The sequence below is a fragment of the Balaenoptera acutorostrata genome, chromosome 3 (assembly GCF_949987535.1).
Source record: "Balaenoptera acutorostrata chromosome 3, mBalAcu1.1, whole genome shotgun sequence".
NCBI lineage: Eukaryota > Metazoa > Chordata > Mammalia > Artiodactyla > Balaenopteridae > Balaenoptera > Balaenoptera acutorostrata.
The window spans coordinates 68,386,575-68,405,865 of record NC_080066.1 but is presented as its reverse complement, the minus strand read 5'-3'; the positions used below and the strand labels follow the sequence as shown (position 1 = coordinate 68,405,865).

The following is a 19,291-nucleotide window of genomic DNA, read 5'->3' as shown; positions in this document are numbered from 1 at the left end:
ATCTTAACCGTTTGGTTAGAATTAAGCAAATCAGAATAGTTAATGGACTACTACATAGCCATTTCAGATACATGCTTTTAAAGACTCTTTAGAGGTAGAGAAATTATAATTAACATTAAGTGAAAAAGGAACAAATTTGTTTTGTACATTCCTCAGGTTTTCCTGTATTCTTTTTACAGTCTGAACAACAAAACGATGAAAGATATTCAAAGTAAGGTCTCAAGGCTGGCCTTTCTGGTGAGTGTTTTTTAATAACTTTTTATATCTTTCTCTCTGTACATCACCACCCCCACTTCCCTGCCCAAATGAAGTTTTTAATGAAGATAGCACACCACTAAGTCTCAAGTTGAGACCCAAAGTATCCAAACTTAGTATATCTGGTTATATATCCTGTAAGAAAAATGATTTTATCAGGTAACCAATGTGAAGCTCCCCCCTGCACCCCCATCAGTTAGCAGGTTATCTGGAATTCATCCTAGATCAATGACCTGTTGGACTCAAAGAAGCCACCCCCAAAAAAATTGTATAAAAAGATTTATTGAAATTTATCAATGACAAACAGACATAAAACTCAAAGTCTGGCTCTTCTGAGGGGGAGGAAAACTGGTGCAGATGTTCTTTTATACAGATGAAACACGGGCTAAGGAATCACACGTCACTTCAAAAGCAATACAGAAGAGGGACAGGAAAGCAAACCTGTACATTCGCTAGGAATTTGCAGTCATTTCAGATTTCCACTAGGTAAGAAAATACAATTTTGCATTAGTTTTTCCGTGCTCGGGTGTATGAAAAAAAAAACCCAGCCGACATGCAGCAGCGTCTCCTGCGCTTAGGTTTGTAAAAATGGTCTAAGCACAGAAGGACACGTAGAAGAATTCTCTTGTCATTTTGTAAAACAAAGCGTTCTAATATTTTACAGAACAAGATAGGACAGTTTTGTTTTTAATCTTTGAAAGAGGTTGAAGTTTGAGGGTTTGCTTCTTCTCTTTTAATTAGAATTACCAGATCCATTTTACTCCTAACAAACAACTCAGAAGCCTGCTGTTCTCAGCTCTCTGGCTCATCACAAGAGTGACATCAGAGTCTTCTTCGGACAGCGAAGCCCACCACCATCTGTGAAGAGGGAAAGGGGACGGGGGACGGGGAAGATCCCCCGACCAGTGCCAAAATACGCCTTTAGGTTGCTATTTACAAACCAGGGCGCTGGCTGCCTCTAGCAGGTCCAAGAAATGCGGAAATCACGGGAACCAGAACAAGAGGTAAGATGCGGCTGGTGCTCAGCCCCTCCTGGGCTCTGAGAAACCAAACTGAGGCCAGCCATGGCCTTCCAACCAACTCAAGAGAGAGACTCGGGAAATACCAGGAAACGTCAGAGATCTCCAAACCGTCCTCTTTGAGGGTAAGGAACAAACGTTCACTTGTGTGTACTCAGCTATCGCAAATTTATCAGGGACAAAACAGACACAAAGAAAAAGTAGGGGAAAAAAATAAAGAGTGGCAGTAAAAATAGTATTTTATTCCACCCCCTCCCCCCTCCCTCCCCCCACAACCCCCAGTACACTTTTCCCCTCTCGTTCCCACAGCAACGTTACAATCAGAAAAAAATAAGTTTCGGGGAGCGGGATTTGGGGGGGTACGGGTAAAAACAGTCAAATCACAATAGGAATTTTTCAAAATAGGTTATTCCACTTAGTCATCGTCTTCTCCCTCATCTTCAGGTTCTCGTTTTCGCTTCTGACCCCTTTCTTCTTCTGGAAGAGTAAGGAAAAGGCATTCAGATTAAACATGGATCTCGCCTCCTACTCAACCCCCCCCGCTGGGAACGCAGGGGACCGTACGTCTAGGACGCTTTACCAACCCTGGCAAACCGAGGCCAGGTCCTCAGGACCCAGGCCATCTACTGTCAACTGAGGGGGCCAGCCTGCTACCCGCGGAGAGTAAAAACGCTGCCGTACCACCAAGCTCCTCTTCATCTTCCTCATCGTCTACTTCCCCGTCGTTATAACCCTCCTCATCCTCCTAGGAGAGAAGATGGACACCGGACATTAGGAACGTCCCGACCGTGGGACACGTGAAGGATGCCACTTGCCCCTGACACCGAGCACAGAAAGGTGGGGGCCGCCCCCAGCCCCTCAGCGCTCCCACGGACCTGCTTCGCTCCGGTGAACCTAAAGCAGAGGTTGTTTTGAATCAAGGACCCCCTTTAAGAATCTATAGAAAGTTTTGAACCCCTTCCCTAGAAAATACCCACATTACACACAATATCTGCAAACAATGTCGGCAGAGGGGGGTGAATTCTACCCCCCCGTTAAGAATTCCTGACCTGAAGTCCCTATAACTCAGGCAGCTCCGCAGTGTGCCCTCCTAGGGGAACAAGTTTCCCAGCCGACTCTCCATCGTGTGAAGTAGGCCGAGCTTTCATCTGTCCTCACTCTAGTTTTGGCTTCAAGAGAAGACCCCAGTCCAGACCCCCGTCTGTGGGTGAGTGCAGCCCCTTCACCGTCTTGCAAACTTGGGTCACTTGGAGGGAGGAAAAATACAATTCTCACCCCCTGCCCAGGACATCACTCCCAGCTCCGTGAGATTCAGCAAGGGGTGTGAATTCACCCTCAACAAAGGACCACGCTTCACGCTGCTCCTGTAGATCCAGGCTAGTTGAATCTCTGCATGAACACTGTTCCTAAAGCACCAGGCAGCCCATTGTTTAATAAGAACTCGGCAATAGACTTCTTTTTGTCAAGGGAAATATCCTTTTATAATGTCACCAAATAGTTCCTTAATCAGTCTGTTTGCTAAGTGTGTGTGTGTGTGTGTGTGTGTGTGTGTGTGTGTGTGAGCTCTCCTTTACTGGAAGCTGGAAATTTGCAGATAGTCAATGAGATTACCAAAAACAACAACAACAAAACAACCCCAAACCGAAAACAACCTCTACATGTTGGCGGCTCCTGACAGGAAGAGCAAGACGAAAAATCCATTAGCCAACATGACTTATTGCCCTGTCCTAGGGGGGACTATTTTGCTAGGTCTCTATTTTTAAAATACACAATATTCTTCAGAGGTGAGCCTAGCAGCCTACACCTGGGGAGAAGAGATACCCAGCAGCACAACTTGACGGAAACCAAGACTATCTCACCAGCTTTCTCACTAACCCCGACCTGCCTCTCCCCAGCTTGTGGGGGGCTGGCTGGGAGATCCCGCCTGAGCAGGTCTGTGTGGCAGACAGGTATCCGTGCCCTTGATGGAGACAGACAGGAAACTGGGGGAGAAGGCAGGCACCTTGTCCATGCTGTCATCATTTTAAACCTCTCTTGGTCTAAGTTTTGCAATTAGCAAGAGTTGATTTAGAAATCTGAAAAGCTAGGGAAAATGACTCTGCTATAGAAAGACTCAGAACATCCAAACACAAAACCCAGCACACAGAGCCAGGACCTTGGAGAAGGGTGTGAAAGCCTAAAATAGTAAGTGGTCAAACACTCCCTGTCCTTAAACATTTTACTTACAAATTATTTTATCCTCTTAAGCCAGTGAGTTAATCCCTATTTACAACCCAGCTGTAAAATGACACCTATTGTACAGATGAAGAAATAGGCTCAAAAGGTCAAGGAACTTGTCCAGGGACACACAGCTAGCAAGTGGTAGAAGCTGGGATCCACCCTGTCACAGACACATCCCAGACCTTGTTAAAAAATGATGCCAGCCAGTTGTGTTTGGATAATGGCACTATCCGCTGTGTACAGGGGACCCTTGTCACCCTCTGATGTGGAATCCAGAAGTGTCTTATCCTATTACCCACCAGTTCAAGGCAGTCTTTGATTTTCCCTAGCACACTGTAAGTGCTCACTGAGTATCTGAATTAACATACTAATGCAAAAAGGTAGAAAAAGGGGATGTGGATTCTACAAGAACTAATTTTCATGTGGAAACAAGTGCCAGGCTTGCCCCAGCAGATGAATCCCCTCCCTCTTTCTTTTCCAGGGCCAGCTGCAAGGCTTGCCTCTCCCAAACCGACCCAGTAACAGGCCCTGAAGTGGATTCAATTCCCAATCAGGGCTCCCGGCTGCCGAGGCGGATCACTGAGGCAGTTAGCGGGACTGACTCAGAGGCAGCAGAGCAAGTAAGGGGGGCTCCGAGAGACAGTTCCCTGCCCAGCCCAACCTCTTACCTCTTCCTCTCCACTCACATCCTCCTCTTCACCTTCCTCCTCCTCCTCCTCGTCCTCCTCATCTTCCACTACCTGAGCATCTTCATCGTACTCTTCCTCTGTGCAGTGGGAATGGGGACAAGAACAAACTGGTGGTGAGCTGGCCCTTCCCTCCCACAGCACAGGCCCAGGGCCTGGCACCAGAGGTGCGGTCCTGTGTGGGGCCCACGACTCTCCCACGCTCATCCAGGCCCACAGCCTGGATACTCTAATGTGACTGAACGCATCCTAAAGTAACCCAAAAGATAAGCATCTTAAAATGATCCCAAAGGTAAGCCCTCCTCCCAAGTATTATGAAAACAAAAGACCTCTCATGGAGGCTGAGATGGGAGAGAAAATGCCAGATTAGAGAACCAAGTTACAGGGCCTGGGACAGCTGAGAAGTCAATTCATTCACAAAGAGCATCTAGCCAAACTCGCTGCTCTAAAGGTGAGGAAACTGAGTCCCAGAGGGGGAGAAGTGAGTTGTTCAAGGTCACACCTGGAGTTAGCTGCAGATCTGGGCCTAGAAGCCTGGTCTCAGGGCTCCAGTCCTGGGACCTTTCTGTCCCATCAGAAGATGGAACAAACTAAGGCAAACAGGGTGTCTGAATCCCTTGTAAAATACTCCCACCTAACAAGGGAAAAGCACTCTTAACGTCTGAATTATTCAGGCAAGGTCTCAACCCTCAACTTTACTCTGGCCACAAAGACCTGCAGGGAAGCCGCACTGAGCTGGCAGCGTGGGAAGGAAATGCGAGGCTCTCCTTCCTTTTCCTTCTTTCCTTCCTGTGGTCCCTGACTGCTCACCGCACCACCAGGGAGCCCAACGTGCTGCCTGCAGCCTCCTCTGCTTCCTGGGCCCCTGGGGCTCCTGAGTCCTCGCCCCCCAGGTCCTACCATGTGGTCCTGTGGGCAGCTGTCACCTGGGGGCCCCACGACCTCTCCAGCCGTGACCTCATCTCCAATACCAGACCCTAGATGGAGACAGGGGACCCTCAGGCCACACCCCACCTTCCTCCATCCGCTCATCCCCTCCCTGGAAGAGTATCTGAGTCCAGCACCACACTACAGAGAGACACTGTAGGATCTCATTTTCAGGGGGACTTTGGAAAAGGTTAAAAAATTGAAGACTCAGATGGTTTTTAAGAAGTTATTATGCAGTTGGAGAACCTCAGGATGTTTCTCTGGGGCTCAGGCCCTGTTATTTTAGGGGCGTCAATCAATGAGACAGACCAGGGACAACAGTAAACAGAGCAGACAGCCCACTCCCCTCCACAGCTCTAGAAAGAGGTCGATAGCCCTCGGGGGCTGGTGGGGGCCCCCTGACACCCAGCCCGCCCCCCATAAAGCCTGGCCTGGCCTCTCCCTGGCGCCACCCACCATCCTCATCCTCCTCGTCATCCTCCAGGCCCTCCACGTAGCCCTCGGCGTCCGAGTCGGGGGCCTCCTTGTCGTCCCGATCGTAGCCATCAAGATACGTGAGCTGAGGAAGGAGCTTGAACACGTTTTCTCGGTAGTCATTCAGGTTGGTCACCTCGCAATTGAAAAGGTCTAAGCTCTTGAGGTTTTCTAACTTTTTCTGCAAGCAAACAACAAAGTTGACAGTGAGTGGCGTAGGAGGCGGGGTGGGGAGACAGATGGGGTTGACGTGAGACAGCGTGCAGAGCTCCAGGCTCACAGGTGAGGAGCGCACTCTGGTTTGGCTCTGCTCGGCCGCGTCAGCCCTGGCTGGGGGGCCTCGTGTTCATTCACGTGGAAGATGGGAAGTTGGACTTGAGGATCTTCGAAGCCTCATCCGATGCCAACACTTTTATTCTGCAATTACAGCTCTTGCCGTAACAGTGACGCACCTGAAATTAACCCGGGGCTCTCTTGGTGCGTGAGCCAAGAGCTTTGCTGCCTGCCCCTGTGACTAAGGAGCCAGAGAGGAACTGAAAAGGCCTCAGGAACTAACAAACTACCTCCTTCTATGAATAATAATAATAATGGCAATTAATATAGCACTTTATGGATTAACTCAATTTATCCTCATGACCCCGATAAGGCAGAAATAATTATTAGTTCATTTCACAGACAAGGAAGTAGAGGGCAGAGAATTGGGATTTGATCAGGCAGCCCAACTTCAGACCTGTGCTCTTACTCTTTGCCTGTCAAAAAGGACAAGAGAAAAACCAATGAAGCATCCAGATTTTGTCCATAGTACTTAACACAATTTGCTTTATCAAAGCTTTATATATCAATGGGTTCTAGGCCCATATTATACCCACTTGGTGGCTGGAATCTGAGGCCCAGGAAGCAAAAGGGTCATACATCTAGCAAGAAACAGCTGCCTCCTGACTTCCTACCTCACACGTCTCCAAGGCGCAGGTACCCCGCCCCGGGCCAAGTCCCTGTTCCAGTGGTGCCAGGCCTAACTGGTGATTAAAGTTACTGTCCCTCAGGGTCAATGTCAGGAACGAGGCTGCTCTCCTGAGATTTTGTGACTGAGACCCGGTCATTCTCAGCAGAGGGTCAAGGGCAGGGAAGGAGTCCGAGCTGCAGACTGGGTGGGTGAGGCCAGCATCCCCCAACCAAAGGCAGTTTCCCCACCCTCAGAAGTGAGTAAAACACATTAATCACACTGATAATCAGGGAAGAAGCTACAAAACCATGTGTGGTCTGGGCAAGGGAATAGGGTGTGTGTGTGCGTGTGTGTGTGGTGTGTGTGTGTGCGGTGTGTGTGTGTGTGTGTGATCTATAATGGTACCCAAATCACAACCAAAACACACATATACAGAACTTCAAAGATTTTTTCCTTTTATAATGAAATTATGAAATCAAGGCTTCCAGGTAGATCAAAATAGTTTTGCTTTCCCCAAGGAAATTGGTGGAAGACCTGAAAGAAAGCTCTATGGGAAGCATAGTCTAGTAGTTGACCCCATGCCACAGATGAGCAGGTAAAGTCTGAGTTGGGAGGAGAAATGCCAGCTTCCCGTTCTGCCACGCTGGCCCATCAACCTGCCCTTCAAGCATCCACGAAGGGCAAGGAATGCTTTTTGGACAAGAACACAAACTGAGAGATGCCCCAACTGCCACTCTATATACCCAGAAAAGGGGAATGTGGCAAACTTGGCCAAATATCCTCATGGCCTTTCCCTGATTCTAAGGTGCATGGCTTATGAAGTAATTCTTACGTATATATTTACAATAAGTGTTAATGCGGTAGTTATTTCTACATTTCAAAAAAGCTATCGTTAATCAGTGATACATCTTACAGTTGACTTCCTTGAAGTCAAGGGAATACAGTCATTCAGATCTGGGTAATGTAGAAACTGTTATTCTAACCATGACCTGCCCCTTTCTGGCTAGTGAATCGTGAAGTTTGGGGTGTGCTCAGCTCTATGTGGACCAGCATAGGAGGAAATGCGGCCCAGATCTCTGAGTCCCTGGTCACCATCACACCCAGGACTGGTGACCAGGGTCCCTCTTCTCTACGCCCCACAGAGGAAGGCCTGCATGGGGTTCCCGTGCCACACAGCTCTCTGTCATCCCAGGGGGCCTGTGTCAGGACCGACCCACCTCCCACGGTTCAGAGGTGCTAGCCTCTGGCCAGCGACCCAAGGAGAAAGCAGGTGACCACCTCCAGGGTCAGCTTAATTCCTGGATGGCTCCTCTCTCCCCAGTGAAGGGCACAAGCCATGCTCTAAGCCTAAAGAAATGACAGCTCAGGTTTCCAAAGCTGAGCAGAAACTGTAAGAGGAAAAGCACTAGACCAGAAATTGAGACCTGGGTCCTACAGCATCCTTCACCCTGATGCCCATTCTAACTGTGCGACCCTGGTCAAGCTCTTTAACTTCTCTAGGCCTCAGTTTCTCTACGGATGAAGCAGAAGTAGGAGCCCCGACTCTATCTCATGGCACACAATTAGAGTAAAAACAAAAAAGCATGTTATACAAATGCAAAAGTAGTAATCCCTCCCACCCCAGTGGAGAGGGGAGGACCCCAGTGACTCACCAGTGGCTCTATTGTGCTGAGGTCTTTAATTTTGTTGCCACTTAAATTTAGATGCGTGAGGTTCGGACACTTTTCTGCCAATACTTCCAGGCCCCCTGAGATTCTGTTATCGCTTAGTTCAAGCTAAACAGGCAGGGAGAGAAAAAGCAGAAACGGCTTTTAAAATGAAGGCTCTGGGCTCAGGCGGCCGGCTCCCCTTCGACAGGCCAGGAAGGGAGTTGGCTCAGGAACTGGCAGGCGTGCTGGGGCTCGCACCTGGCCTCCCCTTCAGCTATGCTCCCTCAATGTGGAAAAATGACCCCTTCCTCCTCCCCAGCCCGGCCTCCCAAGCACACACGCTCCTCCGCTCTATTTACCTTCTTAAGTTTGTTTAACTTTGGTAAGTTTGCGACTGAGGTGAGGCCTACGTTGATTGTACTCAAGAACTCCAGTTCTTCAAATTCATCTGTGAGGCCTTCAATTTTGCCTTCATTTGACCGACAGTTGTCCAGGACAAGCTCTTTCACCTGGAAAGGGAAGGAGGGCATGAACCAACTGGGCGAGGAATCGGGGCTGAGGCAGGGGTAGGGGGAGGACAGGAGGCAGGCTAGGAAGCATCGCAGCACCAGCGCCCACCCTGACCTTTCTGCCTTTACCAATGCTGGGGGGATCGAGAGGAGCGCTGCGGTGAACGGAGCTGCAGAACCAGGGGGCCCCTCTGGACAGGAGCCTCGGCTGGACCAGAGAAGACAAACCCAATAAACCCCACTGCTGTCAGCAAGGCTGGGGGCGGTGTCTCGTTCCAACCTCACCGCCACACCTCAGCCCCCAGCTCTCCACTGTACCAGCCGTTAACACTGTTGGCAACCTCTGGGCCTTGCCATTCCATCAGAGCCCCTCTCCCAGCGCCCACCACGGCCCCAGCCTGACCGTCTTACTGAGGCCAGCCACCTACGACTTCGCCTCCTCAGCCCCCACGGGCCTTTCACCTCCATGTGTCTGTGGACGGGTCCCAGGACGTACCCGTCTGCTTGCATTCGTACCTGCCCCTGCCACCAGTCAGAGCCTGCCCATCCGGCCTGGCATTCACCACTTGGCCCCACTGTAAGGGTCACAGACCAGGGACCCCTCCAACTCTCCATCCTCTAGACCAGCGCTGTCCACCAGAACCAAAAGAACTTCCTGTGACGATGGAAACCCATCTAAGAGAAGAGCCACTAGCCACATGCGGCCGCTGAGGTGAGACTGAGGAACTTAAGTTTTAAATTTTATTTAGTTTTTTTTTTTTTTTTGGCCACACCGCACAGCATGTGGGATCTTAGTTCCCCAACCAGGGGTCAAACCAGTGCAAGCGCAGAGTCTTAACCACTGGACCGCCAGGGAAGTCCCAAACTTTATTTAGTTTTAATCAATGTAAGTGTAAAGAGACACATGTAAATTACCATATGGAATATCATGGCTCTAGACTTTGCTCTTCAGGGTCCTGGGAGTAGATGTGGAAGGAGAGAATGGATATCTACAAACCCAGGATGGACCCATATAGAAGTGCTGAGGTTGGCAAGGTCCAAAAGTTAGTCTTTGGAGGTACCTCTGTGGTCCTGCCTGCCCCCCCCCCAACTCCCTGGAGGTGGTTTTGCCCTATTAGAGTTCTTAGATTCCCCTCTCTTCTCTTCTTACTGAAAATTTGGGCCCTAAATCCTCATTTCAAATTAGATAGAAAGAACTGATAAAGAGCTACCGTCTCATTGTGTTGTTAAAAGGCAGACCTGGCTGCAGGTTCCAGCGCAGATGGTAGGGAGACAGGCTGAGGAAGAGTCCTCAGGTCTCAGGCCTAAAATGACCCAGGGGAGTCAGCAAGGGATGCCAGGGTGCCTGGCCCTCCAGACAGATGCCCAGAGTTATCCACTCCTGTCCTGAGCTGATAGGGGACTGCTCCCTGGCCTTCCAGGGCTGGCAGGCACCTTAAAGGTGATCCCTCCTGGCTGCACCTGGTGCTTGACACAGCATCTCCACGTGCCCCCTCCCTGCAGCCTCCAGGAAACATGTACTGACGTCACCTGGATATGATGCCTCCCTGGGACTTCCACCCACAGGTTCGGATTTCTCACCCATGGGTCACTCGGTACAGGCCCGTCCTTCTCCACAGCAGCCCTGCATTGTCATTCCCTGCGGAGAGGCAGGGAGCAACCTTTCCTCCTCCTAGATAAGCAGACAGGCCTATTCTAAGCAGTCCTTGTCCAGGGCTGCTCCCTGCCTCTCCGCAGGCCCATTTGCCCAGCTTCTTCCTGCAGGGCCCAGGATGACTGTCTGTCTCAGTGGTCCTCTACTCGGGCATCACTGGGCCAACATGGGGGAACAGAGTCCACAGCAGGCTGCTGTGCCCCTCCTCAGTCCACCCTTGCCAGTGGTCAGACCAGGAGAGCTCGGGGCACGTCTGGGCCACAGCACCCTGTAGTTGCCCTGCCTTCTTCTTCCCTGGTGGAGAGAGAGAGCCTGCTCAGTCTAGGACAGCAGCAGTTTGCCAGGAGGGGCAAAGCCAGGCGAGGCAGCTCTCACCCAGAGCTAGCAAGCTCTCGGCTCAAGCACCAGCGCCAGGGCCCACCTTTCCCTTGGATCTGGGATGGGGGAAGTTAAGTTCTTTCCCTCTCTCTCAGTCCCCAGGGGAGGGGATGTCCAGGTCAAGCCACCTTTCTCAAGGTCACTGCAAGTGTGCCTGGGAATAAATCCCATGAGGCCTTCTGCCCTAGGGCAGGAAATCAGTGTAGAGCCAGGAAACCAGGCCTTAGGGGAGCAGTGGAGGGAGATCAACTTTCCTGGGGGAGGGAGAGTCACCTCCCCTTTGTTTGCAGTTACTGCTGGGGTCACACAGCCACTGGAGTGGCTCCTCCAGTCACTCCTTTCCTTGGAAGGCCCTGGGAATTCTTTAAGCTCCACCAAGAAAGACAAATATGAGAAGGGTTTCCAGTCCACCCTCAAAGGTTTCAGACATGTGGTTTTTCTAGATGGGTCAAGGGCTTCTCCTCATACAGCCATCAGCCAAGGAGGAGGCCTCAGTAACAGGGGGAGGCGGCGCTGTGGAGTCAAGGGAATTCGTCCTGGAAGTCGGCCTCTGTCCCGGAGAGGCACAATGCTGCCTGGGAATCCTACAGACAGACCCAAGGTTCCAGCCCCAGCTCCCAGCACCATGCCCAGACCAGTGGCCATTCCCCTCGGGGACAATATGCAAGCCACCACTACTAGTGCTTTTATTAACAACAATCATGGGCTCTTTCCAGAGCCCTTAGCAGGCACACTCTTCACAGGCACTGTCTCATTTAACCCTCACAATCGCTCCACGGGGTGTTCCTGGGGGTATTCTCCCATTTTACAGCCACATCTGAACCACAGGTCCTAAAGCCCCAAGAATGGGCACAGGAGGGTATCTAATGGACCCCGATGGTCAGTGTTGCCGCAAGATAAGGAGGGTTTCCCTGCTATTCCCAAGTGCAGGGCATAGGCTCTTGCAGACCCCCAAATGATCCTACAAGCTACCCTGATGGCAACTAAACCCCCTTCGGCCCCTCTTCTAACTGTTCCACCAGCCGGGTGGGGGCCACTCCCAGCGGTCCCCACCCTGGTTACATTTCCTCGGTAACCAAAGCACAAAACTTAACCCAGCTCCCGTTCCAATGACACTGCAGTCAGTGGGGGAGGATCTGGAGAGGGGCCCGGGGGCCTGAGACCCCGCTCTTCCCCAAGGAGAAAGAGGCTGCTTCCCATCACTCGGGAGGGAGAGCCTGTGGTGTCTGGAAGGCCAGGTGGCTGCTCCAGGTCTGTGGGGCCTCCGGGATCCCCATGGTTTCTGCATTTCCTTCCTGGCGGGGTTTCAGCACAGTTTGGGGAGAGATCAAAGAGGGGAGGGGTGGGCTGAGGCTTACACCAGAGAGGCCAAACCACATGGGGGAAACCCACTGCCTCTCTGTGGGGTGATGAGTCACATAGGGGATGGCAAGTAAGCAGCCCGTGAAGTGTCTGTAATGCACCAAACAGGAAAAAACAAAAACTCCAGCCCAAGAGCTGACCTGTGGAAGGTATTCCGTCCACCCCCTGTTCCACCTGCTTCCACACAGGGCCACGCTTTCCTACAGCTCCAGGGCAGGCTAACGTGTTTCAAAACGTCCAACCCACCCCAACCTTCCTTAAACTGACTTTGAAATCCTGCTGCAATTACAGCCCACTTCCTCCCATCTCTGCTCGCTGCTGCTGCCGCTGCAAACCCTTCCATGTGAAGAGAACATCCCTTTTACATCCAGGGTGTATTCTGCTTAAAAAAGAAAAAAAAAAAAAAGTGAGGCCTATTCTCCCCGCCAAACCATGGGTGTGAGCTAAGTGCAAAGTTAAAATTAAACTGAAAATTTGTACTTTGGGTTTAGACTCTCTCCCAACTCCACTGGCCGTTTAAAAATATCCGAATGCGGTTACTCTCTCCAGAACCCAAAACTGGAATTACTCTGCTTGTATCAGGAACTTTTCAATCACCCCAAAAACCCTCCACAGGATCCTTTGCTTCATTCCTCCAGTGTTAACACCCAAGAAGTGTCTGCATGTTCATACTCAGCGCCCACCCCCCCATCCCCCCCGGAGATATTAGTGGGGAGGCACTGAAGGTTCCCAAGAAATCAGACTGCGCGGCTCCGGCATTTCCTGAAAAACTTGTCTCCAAAGCAAGGACGCAGCAGTCATTTCTCACCAAGGGGAGCTGAACCGTCCGTGATAAACACGAACACATTATTACTCTAAGGAACAACCCGTTGCTTGTTTCAAAACTGTGAAATCTTGTCTTTACAGATCTCTCAAATTTGACCATTCCTCTCTACTGCCGGCACTGCAGTCCTGGTCACGGTCATCTAAGTCACTCTAAGTCTGCTTCTGCTTCCAAATGGGGTCCATGTAACAGTGGGAATGCTGGACTACTGGGAATAGGCCCCCACCCAGAGGCCAAGGCCTGGCTGGCTGAATGACTCTGACTCGATCCCTGACGTCTCAGGCTCTGCCTCGAAGAAAGGGGAGGATGATATCTGTTTAACCTATAAAGTGCAAACTCTGGCCTAGAAAACATTCCTGGCTTCCCGCCGCCTCTGGGAAAAAATTCAAGGTCCTAAACTGACCCAAGGAGGCCCTCCACTCTCCACCTCTCCCCACTCCCTCCAACCTCATCGCCCCCTGCCCACCTCTCACACTCGCCTGCAGATCTAGTTAAGCCCGCCTCCCCAGGAAGCCTTCTGCACCCAGCTCTGAGCATCCCGGGGCACCGAGGGCAGCTGCCGCATGAATCATTTAATCGTGTATTAAGCATCCGATCCTCCTAGAGGTCAGGAACTGTCCTTCTCCGTAATCAGCCTAGCAGGGAGCGGACACCAGAGCAACTGCTTAACAAATGTTCCTGTTTATCGTGCCAGTCACAGCACTAGGCGCTGGGGCATACAGAGGGAGACAAAGCATCGTGACACGGTGCAACCAGTCCGATACACGTTGAACAAGCCCTCCCTTATTATAAACAATAACAACAACGTGTTCTCGTGTGTTTTGTGTCCCCCCAGGTAAGCATAAGCCCCAAGAGGAGGTAGGTCAATGGTGCACCCTCCTCTTGACCCGACCCAGTGGTCTGCACTCAGGTCTCTTGCCCGTAAGAAACCCCTCTCTCCACCCAGCAAGCTCCTGTGACACTGTCCATCTGAGCAGCTGAGGGGACACGGAGGTGACGGAGAGCCACAGCTGGGGTCCCTGACAGCAAGAGGTATGGTGGCGGGCTAGGAGGAGACAGACCCCTGGTAAACAACTATAGTCCACTGTGTGCCAGGTAGCAGGCCCGAGGCTGGGAACAGGGTGCGTGCTTCACATGGCTCCACCCTGAGAGGATGGGCACACTAAGGACAGGCAGGAGGGACCCAGAAAGACCAAGAAAGGCGATGCACTACAGCAAAGCCAGGGCTGGCCAGATAATTTGCAGGGCCCAGTGCAAAATGAAAATGGGAGACCCCTTACTCAAAAATTGTCAAGAATTCCCAGACAGTGACAGGAGTGCATTAAACCCAAGAGCAGGGAGGGACCTTCTAAGCCTGGAGCCTGTGTGACCACACAGGTCACATGCCCATGAAGTTGGCCCTGATTTAAATGGACAGCTTGGGCCTAAAGCAGAGCCCTCTGAAGGCCAGAAGCAGAGAGAAGGAAGCTCGAGAGGGCACTGCTCTTTATTTTTCCAGCACTTCCTGAGGCAATGTGGAGAGGTGGACAGAAGGCAGGCTCTGGAGTCGGACGCACCTGGCTCAAGTTCAAATTCCCCACTGCAAGCTCATCATCTCACCTCTCCTGAGCTTGCTTCCTCCAATGACAATAGTGCCCACCACTTAGTGTTGGATTAGATGAAATAATGCACTTAGAGCATCCCCAGCTTGGAAAAAGTCACCTGCCGATTCCTCAATCCACGGCCTGTGGATTGAGTCAAGGCACAAGAATGGGAATCAAGGCAGGTCCGCAGCTCTGAGTCACCCCTGCTGCCCGCAGGGCTTCTTCATGGAACAGAAGCCTCTCCACGCTCTGGAGAGCTAAGATGGTGTGCCCAGAAGACACCCCCTGCTGGATTTTATACCTACACCTTGTTTTGTTTAGTTTTTCCCACTGAACTCGAAGCCTGATCTTCTTTTCTTTCACCAAACAAGAATGTAATAAATATTTGTAGCTTTGGTTTCAACCCTGTCAGTCTCTGACCAATTTAGTTTTCAGGCCCCAGCCTTCCAACAGAAGACTTAAATCAGATTGACCCCGTGTTTTTTTGGTGCTCATGGGTTTTAAATAGGTCAGCTTTTAAATGGGCCATCCCCTGTTGCAGATCCCATTTCTAGCTCGAAGACCAACTGCTTGAGACACCGAGGCTGAGGGGAAATGGGCTTCTTCTCAGAGGTGCTCGATAGGAGTGATAGACACTTGTGGTTCTGTCCCTAAAATCTCTAGTTCTGCTTAACAGTCAGTGTGGCAAAACCTGCAAAAATCAGTCGGGTTCCACGAGGGAAAAGTCAGGCTCTGGGGGAAAAGCTGGACATTTAGAAAGCTTAGAAAGGCCTTCAGGATCATCTAGGTCAGTGGCTTTCTGACCACAACCCACAGTAAAAAATACATTAACACCTTGGCTCAGCACACATATGTTTATGTGTGTGTATAGGCATACACACTGAAACAAAACTTACGCTGTTACAATTACTCTTTTCTATTACGTTAAAAAATAATTTTTTAAAAAAATGTGACCCACAGTTTGCAAAATGCTGGTCTAGTTTAGCTCTCTTTTTCTAGAGGAAGAAGCAAGGTCCAGAGTTGGCCAAGAGCCCAGGAACCCCAAGCTGGGTGATTCTCCCACCACACCACACACCACGCCGCTGCTCTGATCGGAAATCACAGTCCCCAGTGGAAGACCGGGGAATCAACCACGTAGCTTTCGTGTTTCTGCTAACAGAAGGCTGTTCTGCAGCCTCAGTGGTAGCTAAGACTCAGGTCTCCATACCTCTTAAAGATCTTTTAAAATCTTAACTAAGGGGCAGGGTCCCACCTTACTTTAAAACAAACAAACAAAAAATCTAAGAAAAAAGCATCTGGGTCTCTGGATTTTGTTTGTTTCCTACAATAGAGCTCTGAAGGCACGGGTGGGAGCACATGGCGCGGGAAGTCGGTGACGCCATCCTTATTATTTTAGGGAACCATGGAAGGCAGGCCGAGGCTCGCTGCGGCGGTAATTAAGCTGTCGGCAGGGCCTGGGTAATAGGCTAAGCGCCGGCTGGGGGAGGGCCCGCATTAACATAAACCCTGTGACTGGCTCCCTCGCGGCCTGGAACCGGCTTCCTACCTCCTGCCCCAAGCATGGGGAGGACTTGGTTTCTGCCTCGCCAAAGACAGAGGAGCTGGTGCCACTGCAGATGCTTCTCCGGCCAGAAGAACAGACTCAGGGCAGTAACCCCAGGACTGGCGCAATTGGTATAGGACCTGGGCTTTGGGCTTATCAGATGGACCTGTTTAGCTAGTGAAGCCTGGCAGAGCTGGAAAGCAAATGTTATGCCTTTGCTTTCCTCCCCTTGAACCTCACTCCTCCCTTCCAGACAGTCTAGATTCTACTCCACTTCAAGGACTTGTCAGTTCTATCTCCTGCAGGAAGCCTTCCCTGATTGCTCAGCCCTGTCCTAGCCCTGCCTGACTTAACAGCAGGTGAACAATTCCCAGAGCCGGAGAAAATAGGCCCGGAAGGCTGTCTGCGGTCTGTGGGAAAGGAAATGGGGAGGAGTCAAGCTGGGTCTGACTTTACCGTGTGTGTGTGGTGGGGGTGACAGTGCAGTAGGGACAGGGAGAGATGAGGATTTTGGAACTGGTGAATGACATGATCAAGCGAAAATCTAGCAGGCTGCATCTTCTAAGTGGCTGTCCCTTGCTACCTTCAGCGGGTACTGGAAGGTGTGAGAAGCAGGAGTTGGAAGCAGAGCCCAGTGAAGGCGCAGTCCCAGCAGGCAGTGTTTGAATGGTGACCAGAAGGAAGAGGGACAAGAAGCACGGAGGTTTGGTGCAAAGGATGCTCGTCAGGCAGTCTGATGACCTGGACTCTGGGCCCACTTTGCCACTAACTTGCGATGTGCCCTGGGGGCAGTCACATCCACACCCTCTGGGCTTCTGCAGTCCCCGAATCCACACACTGGACAGACAGACACGAGATTCCTTCTAGTTTCAAAATTCTGTGGGTCCACCCACTTTTAGTCCTCCCCACATCCAAACTCAATCATTGTTCCCCAAAAGGAGGTGGGAGATTTTATGGGCCAGAGGAGCCCAGGATTCATCGTGTTGAGGGATGCCAAAAAGTAAATCTGGGCCGCCGGGCAATTATCCCGGATAATTACTGAAATGCGAAAATCAACCATGTAGTCTCTTAAAACACACCGGGATCATAAAAACAGCCCCCAGGGCTCAAGGTTTTGGGTTCCAAATGTGGGAGTCTGGCATCGCCCCATCTGATGCCTGCCACCTTACAGGACAGCTTGGAGCAGGTATCTCAACACATGGGGTCCTACTGCCTGCTGTGCAATCCTGTGGTTCATAAAAAAACCACACCATCCATGATGATCCAAGAGCCACAGCACTGGCCCCATGCAACAGAAGAGCCCTGAGGAGAGTGAAGGGGAAGGCCCAGAGAGCAGAGGGGGTACACCCTGGGCAACCTTCCCAAAATGCTGTTTTGATCATGTCACGTCATGGCCCATCACTCCTTGTCCAAAAGCCTGTAATGGCCACGGGATTCTAGTGCCAAATCCAGGGGAGAACTCCCAGCCCCCCGACCATCAATGTCCCCTGACTAAAACCCTGTGCCTCTTTTCAAGTTTGTCCCTGCCTCACCCCTCTGCCAGCCTCCCTGATTGGCAGCAAACACAATGACACCACCTGGCATTTCTTCCCCACGTTACAGTTTACGAAGTGCTTCCCCAGGTATCACCTCATCGAATCCACAGACAATTGGATCCCACCCCCTGGAAACCGTCCCTGTCCACCTACCAGGGCCCTCAGAGAACCGTGGCTTGGTCACAGGATGCCTGGCAGTCTTTCGTCCTGTGGTCTCCCCTCCAAACACAGCCTTGCTATGGTCTGAGGTCTTGGTGTCCCTTGCTGGTGCCCTGCCCAGAGGGGCTGGCTAAGTGGTCAAACTGGACCAGGTCACTCAAGAGGAAAGGATGGAGCAGAGGAGGGCAATGGCTCTGACCCCTTACTCACTTTTGGAAGCAAAGCACTCCACTAACTCCACTCTTGGGCAAATCAACGAAACGGTACAAAAATGGCTTCCTGGGCCCCCTGTCCCAGCTGCCCTGATATGGCTGATTTGGGTCCCTGAAATCAATTTCAGGGATTTGAGCCCAGCTGGGCTGGGACCACTTGTGGAAATCCCACCAGAGTCCTCGAGTCAACAGGGTCTGAAAAGAGGACACAGCCCAGGGTCTCTGCCGTGGGTCTGGTGTGGATGGTGACAGCTACCCACTCGCCAGGGACCAAGTGGAAGAATGGTCTGCAAAACAGAAGTTAATTCATTTCCTCAGCTTCACCACACAGAGATCCATAGGCCAGCAGTTCATAGCCCCTACCCAGCCCAGGCGAACAGCACAGCCCATCTAAGAAGACACCATGCCTTCAGACTCGGGCTGAGACACTTCCCACAGCCCTCATATGGGCCCCTGCCAAATTTCCAGTCGGCTTTAGAAAAGTGCTTCAGAGAACTAAAGAATCCCTCATCGCACCTCTAGGGAACCACTGGATCCAGTCCAGCTCCTCAGGCAACTAACAAAGCCAGGTGGAAACCAACACCGTGACTCACCCAAGGTCACACAGTTAGCCCTTTATGGAACCAAACCTTGGGTCATTTCTTAATCCTCTTAACTTAGGGCCCACACCCCAAAGTCACAGGCCTCTCCATGGTGAACTCCTTGAAGCAAGAGGAAACGGGAGTAGGAGAAAGAAAACAGCTGTTAGGAAAAGAGTCCCAGGCCTGAACCCAGCCCACCCCCGCCCCACCCCTGCCTGCCTCTCCTCTCCATGCATGCTGGGAGGGCTGGCAGGGCAGAAGAGGCCAGGGAGGGCTAAGTGGCCTCAGAGAAGAAACCCTCGACCTTGGCCTCCTTCCCTGCCACCTCTATCAAAATGACAGCCACACTGGCAATGACAGAAGCCGAGCAAACACCACACCGTGGCACTGAAGCCCTCGTGTCCAACCACCAATCGGAAACCGCTGATTTGGGCAGAAAAGGGAACCAATCATGCAAAAGAACCTAAAGCTGGGGACTGAAAGTTTTTTCTATCCAAGACCATAAAACAAATTAGCCAAGGGTCACACATAAGAAGGAATTTAATCTCTTTCTCCCTTAGAGAAATGTGACATGTGCAGCTTGCCTTAGTCTGGAAATTAAGTGCTTATGGTAAAAGTATTGCTGATGGAAGTGCAGGAAATCCTAAGGAGTAATGTTAGTTCCATATGCTACTAGCTAGAAGGGGGAAAACAGGAGGCAATGGGATGAGAGCAAGGAAGGAAGGGGAGGTGAGGGGCTGCTGGAAGGAGGGGAGAGGGATGGAACATGGAGGGCGGGG

General features: G+C 51.2%; 1 protein-coding gene across 1 annotated transcript in view; it reads right to left on the bottom strand.

Annotated features, from left to right (window-relative positions):
- Positions 1 to 519: 519 nt before the first annotated feature.
- The window catches only part of ANP32A (acidic nuclear phosphoprotein 32 family member A), a 39,283-nt gene continuing 20,511 nt past the window's right edge, over positions 520 to 19,291 (bottom strand). Inside the window, exons 2-7 of the mRNA XM_007197802.2 lie at positions 8,533 to 8,682; positions 8,177 to 8,299; positions 5,564 to 5,762; positions 4,163 to 4,260; positions 1,956 to 2,019; positions 520 to 1,751 (exon numbers count right to left, since the gene is read on the bottom strand). Of these exons, the coding sequence (XP_007197864.1) occupies positions 1,690 to 1,751; positions 1,956 to 2,019; positions 4,163 to 4,260; positions 5,564 to 5,762; positions 8,177 to 8,299; positions 8,533 to 8,682 (696 nt within the window). The 3' untranslated portion in view covers positions 520 to 1,689. The remainder of the gene's footprint in view (positions 1,752 to 1,955; positions 2,020 to 4,162; positions 4,261 to 5,563; positions 5,763 to 8,176; positions 8,300 to 8,532; positions 8,683 to 19,291) is intronic.